The 12,202-nt window shown below is 36.2% G+C and overlaps 1 protein-coding gene across 1 annotated transcript; it reads right to left on the bottom strand.

The window, feature by feature from the left end:
* Window positions 1–4,163: 4,163 nt before the first annotated feature.
* Window positions 4,164–11,776, bottom strand: LOC131011238 (E3 ubiquitin-protein ligase COP1-like). The gene is made up of 13 exons (XM_057939028.1): window positions 11,269–11,776; window positions 10,146–10,223; window positions 9,329–9,484; window positions 8,434–8,793; window positions 7,881–8,038; window positions 7,735–7,800; window positions 6,969–7,047; window positions 6,472–6,627; window positions 6,260–6,358; window positions 5,519–5,623; window positions 5,225–5,404; window positions 4,689–4,799; window positions 4,164–4,599 (listed from the first exon to the last, which is right to left on the bottom strand). Exons 1-13 carry the CDS (start codon window positions 11,575–11,577, stop codon window positions 4,429–4,431), a joined length of 2,028 nt encoding a protein of 675 aa, XP_057795011.1. The 5' UTR covers window positions 11,578–11,776; the 3' UTR covers window positions 4,164–4,428.
* Window positions 11,777–12,202: the final 426 nt, after the last annotated feature.

Genomic DNA, 12,202 nt, shown 5'->3' with positions numbered 1-12,202 from the left:
TCATCAACTAGGCTAAAGATATATCTATTGATTGCCTAGAGATTCTAAGAGAGTTCTTGTAATCAGCCATTATGATTGTATGATCTCTATTTATTCTCTTCTTCGATTCAATGCTTGTGAAGGTTTAGCTCGAATTGATCTTTCGATGTAGCTTTTACATTAATGATTGAATTGGATTTTCTCTCTCTCTTTCCCCCCCCCCGGTACTTGGGGTATCCTCCTGAGCTATTTATAGACAGCTCTAAAGAATAGATCTGTTGGTGGAGATCTCTTCTTCGAATCCTGTCGTTATGAGATAACGTCTCAATCTGCTTCAGGTTCTCTGTCTTCATTTCTCTTTGATGGATGGAGAAATGGTCTTCTTGTCCTTTAGTACGGATGTTGCAGGCTTTTACACATGAGAGGAAATTCCATCTTTTAAAGTCAACGCTTCTGACTTCTGCAGCATGTCTTGAAGATTATCCATGTGGCCTTCCCTTCTTCATTTGAGGCGAATGCCATGACTCGTAGATTCCTCAATTGCTTCTGATGTAGTTTCTTTCAGTTGGGAGCTTTCAGTTGAGTCTGCATCTCTTAGTGTGTTCTGGACTTGTGCATAGCCTTCAGTCGAGCAAGTCTACAGTTGAGCTGACATCTTCAGTCATTATTGCATTCAATGTCCAGTCTACCTGTTCAAGAGACTCAAACAATTAAGAGTATTAACACCACTTCAGCTAGAGTGTGCCTTTCAGTGGTGTGCCTCTCACTTCAGTGGAGAATCCCTAGGTCTGTACATGAGCCCAGATCTGGTGTGCCTCTCACTTCATACACGAGTCACAGACCACTCAAATCCTCCGCTACTTCCGCTCGGCCGCCGCGCCGGAGGAGGGTTTTAAGGGGGGGCGCGCGGCGGAGAAGGATGAAGGAGAGGAGGGTTTGAAGATGAACAGATGAGAAGAAGAATTTGAAGAAGAATTTCAGAGAGGAGAAGAAGAATTTGAAGAGGAACAGAGGGGCGAAGGAAGAGGCCGTGGAACGACGGCCAATCGTCAGTCCTCGCCGGCCCCTTGGCAATGACAGCGGTTCACTTACAGACGGAGAACGAGAGAGAGCTAGGGCTCGGTTTAGAAGAAGATTTCCACCTGAGTTTGAGCGAGAGAATAAATGGGTCGGAGGTGAGAGGCGGCGCCAAAGATTAGGGCCGCAGAGGCGGATCTGTCGCGGAGGTGAGAGGCCGGAGCGAGATTTTGGAAAGAGGGGTTTTGGGTTTCCGACTTCTTCAATTTTGTTTTTTTCAATTTTTTTTAATATTAAGAGTAATGCCATGTCAAAAAAAAGTGTGTATTGTGGAGCCACACGTGTAAAAAATCCACGTGTAATGCCATGTACGTTAAATACTGTCCACGTCATCGCCGGTCAAACTTAAAAGTAATCGAAACTTTCGCCGTGTACAATTTGCAATTAAATTAAAAGGTGGTGTATTCTGAAGCTATTTTTGAAGGTCATGTGCAATATGCAAATTCGGTGAAAGTTCGTATATTTTTCGACTATTAACCTTATAAACTCAAACACTCTAAATAAACAAAAGATTAATCTTACTAGGGAATGGATCAATAAAGAATGACATATGTATAGAGAATAAAGAATACATCAAAGGCATTAATTTTGTTGAATCTAACGGTGGAGATAAATCACAATTTAATTTCCTGCAATATTTAAAAAGGTTATAATTGTAATCTCAGGTTATCTTGTAGCCGATAATATCTTTATTACTTATGGCAAGATTTGATGAATCCCTATAATTTAGTCAATATCTTGTGGACTCTGCCGATAATATCTTTATTTATAGCAATTAATGTGTATTTTATATGTGTATAAATAGCTATAATAGATTTATTTGTTACTAATATTTCGATTAACGATTTGTTTTAATATGTAAAAAAATATTTTTCATTCATCCAAATTTTTTATTTGTTCAAATAATTTTAATCTGTAATCACAAATTAATTTTATCTCAATAAATAATAGAATCTTCACCTAATTTATATTTTTATTAATCCATTAATTAATTATGCAGAATTTAAGTCTTAATCACTTAAATAAAATTAGTAATTCATGTAGCATTTTATTTTTTTCATTAGTACATTTGTATCATTTTAACTTTTTCATTAGTACTAGTATTCCTCCCCTGTGATGCACGGGGAATATTATATGTATTAAAAATTTAATATTTTATTAATAAATATAAATATTTTTAAATTTATTACTTTTATTCATTAATAATGAACTGTAAAATTTTAAAAATATATTGTTCACAATGTACCTAAATAAGAATTATTTTTTTGCGAATAAGGATATTAATTTGCTGAATAACTTTCTTTGTGCGATAAACAATTATTATAGTGTATTTGAATATTGTTCACAATGTATCTAAATAAGAATTATATTTTTGCGAATAAGAATATTAATTTGCCGAATAACTTTCTTTGTGCGATAAACAATAATTATATTGTATTTGAATAGTGTCCAAAATGTACCTAAATAAAAATTATATTTTTACGAATAAGGATATTAATTTGCTGAATAACTTTCTCTTTACGATAAACAATAATTATGTTGTAGTTGAATATTGTAAAAACGCACCGAATAAGAATTATATTTTTGCGAATAACAATATTAATTTGCTGAATAAGTACTCATAAATTGTGAATAAAAAAAATATTTTGTTGAATAAAGTAGGATTGTTCATAAATATATCGTATTCGAATATTGTTCAATGCGTACCGAATAAAAATCATATTCATGCGAATAAGGAAAATAGTTTACTGAATAATTTATATGATACTCATAAATTGTGAATAAGATAATATTTTACTGAATAAAGTAATATTATTCATGAATATAATAGCTTTGGGTGGAGGGTCCTTTGGATCAGCCCGAAACACATCACCCTCTAACCACCACTTCTGGACCTGTGGTTCGATTTTCAATAGACGGTTCCTCCTAGCAAAGCTTGTTGTTGTTTCTTCCTTCATAGCCTTTTCAGCTAGCACACAAAAATTGTAAATCAAGAGCTGTAAAGAGAAGACCACTCCAAGATACATGAACAAATTTTAAAATATATATATATATATATATATGCAAAACCTAGATGCATCACAACTCAATAAAAATTATGGTTTACAAGCAATAACAATAAAAATTAAGAAAATGGGTGGAATATTCTTACCCTTGTTCCTGATGACGCATCAAGTGGGATCACCCCTGTTGATATCTAGCTCAAGCCTCACTAACTCCTCTGATGGCCACTTCACCCATCAAATTCTACATAAACAAAACATGAAACATTTCGAATATACACTCATACCATCTAAATCCTTCTCTTTCCCGTTTTCAGAAGCCATATCCTACAATTTGTCTACAACAATATAGCATTCAAAAATCATAATCGACGGAACAAACAAAAATCAACCAATTCGATTAAAAATCCCTAAACCCCAAAAATCCCTAATCAATGATTGAATCTTGAAAATCCTAAACCTTATTCGATTAAAAATTCCTAAAACCCAAAAGATTTTCAATTAAAATTCGGAAACGCAACGCCTCACCTGTTCAGATTCAGCAAACGCGGCGACTTCAAGCAGAAAACCTCTATTCCAAATCGCCGAACAAAATCATTGAACAATCGAAAATAAAGGAGATTTCATGTTCGAAAATCTGTAAATGGGAATGAAGTAAATCTCGTCGAACAATCTGAAAACCCTACAGATTGTAGGTTCATTCGAAGAAGAGAAGTGAGAGTAAATGGGGGGGTAATTTTCGTCCGTTCAGTTTTTAACTAATGGATAGTTACTTTAAAGCCCTTTTCCAATTAAAAATAATATTCCAATTTTTGGTTTAGGAATTTAAAATATCTAAAATCTTTTAATTTCAACCGCTTGATTAAGCGGTTTTAATGGTAGAGATTAATTCTTTAATCTCTATACTTATGCCTTTCTTTGTTGAACCCCACCCAATCTTACTATTCATCAACATTTCGAACTTTCCTTTCGTTAGAGAACTTTTCGAAACAAATATATATATAAAAAATAAATCAAAATTTATCAAAATCGAAGTAAAAAATATAGTATAAATTAGGACACAAAAATTGGAAGGGATGAGTATCCCAAGTGCCGGCACCACACTAAACGAAAAAACTAAATAAACATGAACTCGCAAAATCAGTCAATCAGTACACTGGGTCTGGGCGAAGATTGGAAAGAATAGACATCAAAATAAAGCAACCACGCAAACTTGAGGTGGTAATTAAACTCCAATCGCATCTATAAAATTTGGCTGAAACCCAACAAATGGCTATTCCACAAGTTGGATATCTAGAGAGATAATTACATGTAGAATCTTGTTCACTCCTATATTTTCCTAATAAATTACCAGTATTGTTTTCCTGAATCAGGGAGCAAGTACAAGAACCTTAATTGTTCCTTGACTGTTTGCTGTCAACATTGTTGGGCTATCACTCTTCCAACACACAGCACTAATGAAGTACGATACAGGTTCGTCTTCCGCTTCATCAGTACCAGAATTCACAAATCTATGCCACGCTGCTGGTCTCGATATAGCCTGCAGAAACACCAGACTCGTTGACTATAAGATTTTTCCTAGGTGAATTAGTTAGATATACAAGAGCGTGTGGATCCAACAACCGGTACCTTGTGATATGCATATACTTCATTAGTTTCACTGCCACAGGCTAGGTACTCACTGTTAACAGAGAGGCCCACGAAATTCTTCTCATTTGCATGGCCCCTAAATATGCGTAGCTGAAGGAAATATAAGACGTATGAATGTGAATCAGTTCTAAACACTCAGGGGGCATTTACTTTTGATGATTAGCCTAGATAGAAAAAAAATATAGTTGGGGGGGAGGTTGAGTTCAGCGCTATTTCGCATATCAAGCAAAGATTGGAAACTTGAGTGCATCATCACATTTATAAGTTATAACACAGACCACTAATGCTCCACAGCACTGCAACTTTGATTATACTGTACCAAAGTTGTACTATTTAACTTCTCTTCCATACTACTAGTTGAGAAATTTGGATGGTTCAGAATCATATATAAACAAAAAGGTTAAAGTTTCAATAACTAAAAGCTTAGGATGTGAGCCTGCTGGAAGCAGAAAAAATTATGCTGCCCTTAGTATGACGACACTGAAGTGAACAGTGAATAAAGAATAGAAACTTACAGGTGTATTTTCCGTGACATCCCACAAGCGCAATGTATTGTCTGTAGATGCTGAACCAAGCTCATTGTTGGACAAAAATTTCACATATGATACCGCCTTTCTATGACCACTTAATATATGTAATGGCTGGCTTATATTTCTCAAGTCATAGTAATAAATATTGTGATCTGCAGAGCCAACCTGTAAGGGACAAGAGCAAACAACTTCATACATATACTTCATGGCTGGCTAGCTTGACTATCAGAATCACGAATCCAATGAGAGTGCTTTCAAAAATATGACCAATGATATTACCGCTATATGAACACTAGATCCAGGGTTATATTTGACAGAGCATATGTTGGCTTTCATATCAATGTTGAGAGCACTTGCCTCCTGTTTCGTACACCATACTTTGACCTGTTGAGAATTTGAAGATATCATAAAATAACCAAGTTATGGAAGGGAACTTCAGTAACAAGCATTCAAATTTTAAGGTAGAAAATCTGGACAAACTTGTCAGTTATCACAATGAGCCTTTTTAACCTGGGAAAGTCAAAATGAAGTACATCATAAGAAAGGATAACTGCAAGTCTGCACTGCTCAAGCTCTAAGTTACAAACATGTCCCACAATATCGATTTGTTTTCTGGCATAAATATTATGAAATTTCATCTCTTCTTCATTCTTTCTTATCACTCTTTTTCTTTCCTGTTCTTTCTTTTGTTCTTTGTTTTTCTTCCTTCTCTTTTCTGTTCAACGGAACAGCAAAAAGGGGGCATGAAAAATCTAAATGGATGGGTGCAGTTTGCTTCTAATTATTCTTTTTATTGCATCATCTCTCTGACACCTTATAATAGCCTCACCTCAATTGGTTGTTAGATTTTATCGAGATAGGTGAAGGTAAGGGGGAAAAAGAAAAACATAGCACACAGGAAATATATATATAGCTAAATTGTGGTGTTTCTAAAGGCAACCCTTCAACGGAAATGCAATTCCCACTTGTTTATGCAGCATAACTTAAGACACAAGAACAATAAATTTGCCTCACAAATACCTTGCAATCATCACTTCCCGAGACTAGCATTGAAGATTCTGTTGGCGAGAAATCAACACTCCAGGCACGTTTTTCATGTTCCTCATATTCCATCACGCTCTGAATAAAATTTCAGACAATGTAGTTTTACAGTGAGTCCATGTATGTGAATTGTGAGACTTTGTTCTGCAGAACTATAATGAAGAAGACCAATTCAATTACATGTACAGTACCTGTCGAGTGGTCACATCCCAAACGGTTACTATCCCTTCGTAGTCACTGCTGGCTATATGACTTTTAGTGTACTTGTTCCAGCTTAAACAGCTGAGTTTCGATCGCGTCAACATTTCCGCAACTGGACATTGAACATCAGCAGGTTCATTAACTACCTGGAAAGCAATTGCATTTATATGAGAACTTATATTTAAAATTGGAAACTTTAAGTAGAAGAGTAAAAGAAAGGACTACAACAAGGCACTGGATGATGCCAAATGAATATTGGAGCAACCTCACTTAGAATTTCAACTCCAAATGATTTGTAGTCTAATCTACATAACTTAATTAATTAAGCAACCAAATCATGAATCTTGTAACATGCACAAAAGTATAAAAACTCAAAAGAGTGTCATAAGTGATAATTCCAAGTATAACGAACATAAAACTATGCTGTTTGTACTGAGATACAAACAACCCAGAATGGATAAATTGAAGCAACACAAATCCCACATACCGAAGAAAATTCAAAAATCTTGATACGTCGTGACACTCCAGCAGTAGCAAACAATTCATCATCTCGGTCGAATTCTATACTGCAAAGGGAAATAAATCATTCTTTAAGTATAAATAGATTATTGCACTTGACCCCATAGCCACAGGGCAAAAGCATGAAAATGAAAGAGTAGGTAATCTCTTCATCCTAGGCAGAAATAAATGAAAATCCTGGCTTAGTAATTTAAGTTTGTTCTGATTACAAAGATGGAGATTCTGTCATGTCAAGCACCAATCTATTTAGGTGGAATAGGGAAAATACTAACTATGTGTTCTCACTCTCAGTTCTTCAAGTTTAACTGTTGGTTGGCGAAAGAAACCAATAACAGGAATTCCTCTCTCTCTCGCTCTCGGGTTTGAGTTGGAAAAAGAGGAATTAAGGACTGAAATTGGTAGTAGTTAACCACTTGAGCTATAAGGTTGTTGCTACAAAATCAGGAATTTCTAATCTGGAATTTTACGTAAATGACAATTATAAGCATTCCACCAGCTGTCACTCGTGAAACAGACAGGATACCATCTATTCGCAACGTAATCTGTCTGGTTGACCTTAACAGATGGAGCTTCAAACAATGGACTCAATAAACATTGTATGTCTAAAGAGTAGCCAAAGTGCCTCCTAATTTTGTGGCACTATCTGTAAGGTAGAATAACGAGGCAAAAATGAAAATATTCCATGCAATACCTAACACACCCCAGCAAAAGTATATAGAAATCACCCTGCTAACCTGGACACAATGTTAGCTGAGTGAAACAAATCGCCTTGTCTTAGTTCAGCTACAACCCGCAACCGACTGATTAACCAACCAAAACTTGATTAGTTAGTGAGGTTTCAGTCAAGTAGAGAAACTAGGATAAGCGCCTAAGGTTACACCTGTATCTTGTGAAGGTTGACAGAACAGACTGAAAATCCACAAGTCCTTCTGTGTAACCTTCTCTGGTTACACCAGTTGAATCTCGGTCTTGCTGTGTTGAAGGTAGTCTTGACCAGTATCTTCGTTTTTGCAAGTAACAGTCTTGTAGCTCATTGAACTGTAGCAATAGAAACGAGTATTACAATAGCAGAAAAGGAGATATCAAGTTCAATCAAAGCATGCATTTCATAATGATTTTATACCTACTGACTCTGGAGACTCGTCAACTGAGACGGTCTTTAGGGTAATGCAGCAAGCAGTGGGCTACTGACACGCCAAAGTACTTTTAAAAAACTAGGATGCCAAGCATCCCAACAAAAATGGACTTCAACTTCATGTCGGAAAATTAGTATTTCTACAATTAGCCCTTTGCCAAAGAGCATTTTCTGGATATCACAGTTCTTTGACAGAAAGATTTTCCTCAACAACATATGTAAGTTGTTTAGCTCTTTCTAGGGAATTAAAAGCACATAATATAAATGCATCTATGTTGATTAGCAAATCATAACCAACCTGTGCATGGACCCGCCTCTTTCTTGCCAATGCCAGTCCAGATTGACTGAGATTTTGGTTATCTGACACACCAGAAGCATCCTTCCATGGGGTTAAAGGGCTTGTAGAAGATCTTAAATCAACTTTCTGATTTTTGGACACGCTAGAACTCAAGCGGACCTGATCTGGTGCAGTAATCCTAGAGACAGTGGTGGCATCTCTATGTTTATCCATCAACAATGGCCATAGAGACTTTGAATTTGGATCATCAGAAAGCATTCTCATTTTTGCAGAGTATCTATCTCTTCTATGATACAACTCTATTCGACGTTTCTCCACAGCATGAATATCTTGTTTTATGTACTGGAGGTCGGATTGTATCTGTAGGATAAATGGAAAATCAATTTTTTTTTTTGTTTTTGAAAAAAAAAAGAGATCATACTCTGAATTGAGGACTAATATCTTCATGGGCTGCATCTGCAGTGAACCTTGGATAGGCCATAAATAGCACAATTTGCTGACATAATAGGCCATTACTTACAATATTAATATATTATATACATAAATACTGCATGAGACATATACAGCCAAGCAATCTTTATTATGAGGCAGACAACATTGTCAGAATTCATTGCCACGATCTTCGCTTTTTTTATCTTAGAATCAGACACCTAAAGAGTGATTGCCGATATCATGTCATCCAACATGAATCTTATCATAACTGCAATTCCAGTGGTTGATATTGTGGCAAGCACATATCTGATAATATAATAATAGCTCAAATGGCATAATTTACTGACATATTAGCAGATCATGATGAAAAAAATGTTACAATACAGGTGCAGAAGTATAAACAAGCTAGCACAACTATGAAGACAACAAAGCTGTAAAGTAAAAAGCATTAAGATCAAAGCACCTCATTGAGTTCATCAAGTTTTTTCTTTTTCAAGAAAACCAGAAAGTCAAGCAAAATCTGCATATTTGTCTCAGCTTCTTCTTGCTCCATTTTCTTTTTCTTCTCAACAATAACATGCAGGAGGCTCTCAAGATCCTTAACTGATGTTTCACATCCCTGTCCAGATATCATTTACAATCACATTCTTACAAAAGTATGTAAGCATGGAGTAGACAGAACATTCAATTTGTAACTTGGGTACCAAAAAGAACAAGATCTAGGAAAAGAACAGATTTCCGTTCAAGACTGGCAGGACTTCATGCAGATAATATTGTATCCTCAAATTTTACTATTAGACTGCAAACAAGGTGTCATCAGTTTCATAGGATTTCAAGTTTTTTAGTATTATTTTATAATTAATTTTAAATTATATTATAAATCAAATGTATCCCCGCACCCGTGTCCTAATTTCGGATCCTTATTAGCCGTGGCCACGTATCCTAAGTTTAGAAAAATTAAGAGTCGGACACATATCCCCGCACCTGTGTCCAACACCCGCACCTGAGTTCAAGCAACATAGAGAATAACTACGTAAATTGCAACATCCCAATAGGTATGTTCTAATAAAGGATATGGAATGGTAGTTCAACCATACCCAATGTTAGATGCAAAGGAGCATATGCATGCAAAGCAACTAAGAATATAAACTGAATAGCCTTCTCAAACAAACTTCTATTTAATACCACTGGAAAGAAATATAGTAGTAGTATTATATGCAAGACGAAGGGAGAAACAAAGGTTACAATTTGAAGCTCTACTCGATCATTGTGTAACTAACCTGCTCCAGAGCCTGACGAAGTTGTTCGAGAGGAGTGGAAGTTTTAGCTATTTGACGCGCAGAAGTCTTTGCAAGTAACTACAACATTGAAGCATACTGCACCATAAGTCCATCACAGATTCGGAAACACTACATCATAAGCTCAATTACAAAAGTAAACAAACTTTATGTAATAAATGTTCAAAAATGCATAGAAAGCACTAAAGGTTTTAGAAACAAAAGGCTTCAGACTTCTGTGCTTGAACAAAGAATAAATAAATCACAGATCAATGTCTATATAAAAGTTACAAGTTCCAACTATCAATGATAACAAAAAGCTTACAGAAGTTGTCATTGGGTTTCCACTTCATAAGGCTTACTAACTTCATAGCTTGATCATGTTATTCATTCTTCGTTTCATTTCTATAAGCAGAGTGGAAAGTGGAAACAATGCATTATGATTGATGTCTAATGCATTATGACTGGAAATTAGTATTCATCAATACTAATTTCTTACTGCATTCTCCATTGTATTTAGCAAAGTCTAGAATACTAATTTGTTCCAGGTCTAATGCAAGACTGCTCAGAAGCTCAACTCTGCTTTATGCAAATTGACAGCAAGGTCACATAGTTACTTTTCTACTTTCTCCTTCACTTCATCAGTTGGCTAACAAAAAACAAGTTCGAATTCAATTTAGCAGAAACCAGAATACAAACTCTACTGAGTGCTCGAGATTGAGAGAGAATATTTTAGTAGCTGATTGATCATTTCCTGGAATCTAAGCCGAATGTATGTCTTCTCAAAACAGACTTTTCAATATTTGAAAGATCGGTTCATTTCAGAATCAAGCTGAAGAATCGATTAAAGGTCACATCCCAAAATGATCACCTAATCCAGAATCGAGTACAAGAGAACTCGCTTCAAATCTCAACTTCACATGTTAAGCGATTAACGATGCTTCAGTACATTCAGCATCAAAGAAGCATCAACAATATAAATAACAATGTAAAACACTCACGAATCCTGAAAAGTAACTGAGAATTTCGTAAACATATTACACAAATGTAGACTACTAAACTCGCCAATTTTACCATACAACGCAGCTGTATATTCGATCATTTCAACAGAATTATCAAAACAAACCTTATTGAGGAGAAAATTAGGGTAGAGATGAGTCTTAGTGAGGAACTGAGAGCAACACGGACAGTCACTCTTGTTCTGCAGATGCGTCACGATACACATGTAGCAAAAACTATGTCCGCACGCCGTCAGAAAGGCATCCTTGATAATCTGCATGCATATCGGGCACAGAATGTCTTTCTCCGCCTCCTCCGCCCCCCGATCCTTCTCCGGCGCCGTCGAAGTCGACGGCGGAGCCACGGGAGCCTCTTCCGCCTGCTCGGACTTCACAGTGGGCACCAGAGCGCCGATTGAAGTGCTCTGGCCGCCCATTCTGCTCGAAATCTGCTTATTCTGGCAGGTCTACAGATGCATGCGTGAATTGTGCGGTGGCTCGCGCGTCTGCGTGGAGGCGTTTTCCGTAGGAGTGAAGAAAGGAGAGGAGGACGTTACTTGTGTGTGTGTGTGTGCGAGAGCGGCAGGGGAGATTTCTATGGGTGGAAATTCACCACGTTACGCGGGCTTTCAATTTTCGCCTTTTCCTTTTTAAAATTCTCTCATTATTTAGGGGGGTGTATTAGTTGTGGAGTTTAATAGATTTCTATGGATTTTAAAAGTCTGGGTGTATTCGTTCCAGACTTTTAAAAGTCTGCAGAAATCTAGGTGTATCTGTTCCAGACTTTTAAAAGTCCATATAAATCTGGGTGTATTCATTTCAGACTTTTTAAAATCCATACAAATCGTGGAGTTTAATAGATTTCTATGGATTTTAAAAGTCTGGGTGTATTCGTTCCAGACTTTTAAAAGTCTGCAGAAATCTAGGTGTATTTGTTCCAGACTTTTAAAAGTCCATATAAATCTGGGTGTATTCGTTTCAGACTTTTTAAAATCCATACAAATCTAGGTGTATTCGTTATTCCATTGACTTCAAATCCGTAATGACTTTCATGGATTTCAT

The sequence above is a fragment of the Salvia miltiorrhiza genome, chromosome 2 (genome assembly GCF_028751815.1).
Source record: "Salvia miltiorrhiza cultivar Shanhuang (shh) chromosome 2, IMPLAD_Smil_shh, whole genome shotgun sequence".
Lineage (NCBI taxonomy): Eukaryota > Viridiplantae > Streptophyta > Magnoliopsida > Lamiales > Lamiaceae > Salvia > Salvia miltiorrhiza.
The sequence above is the reverse complement of the archived record's forward strand: the minus strand, read 5'-3'. Positions and strand labels throughout refer to the sequence as shown.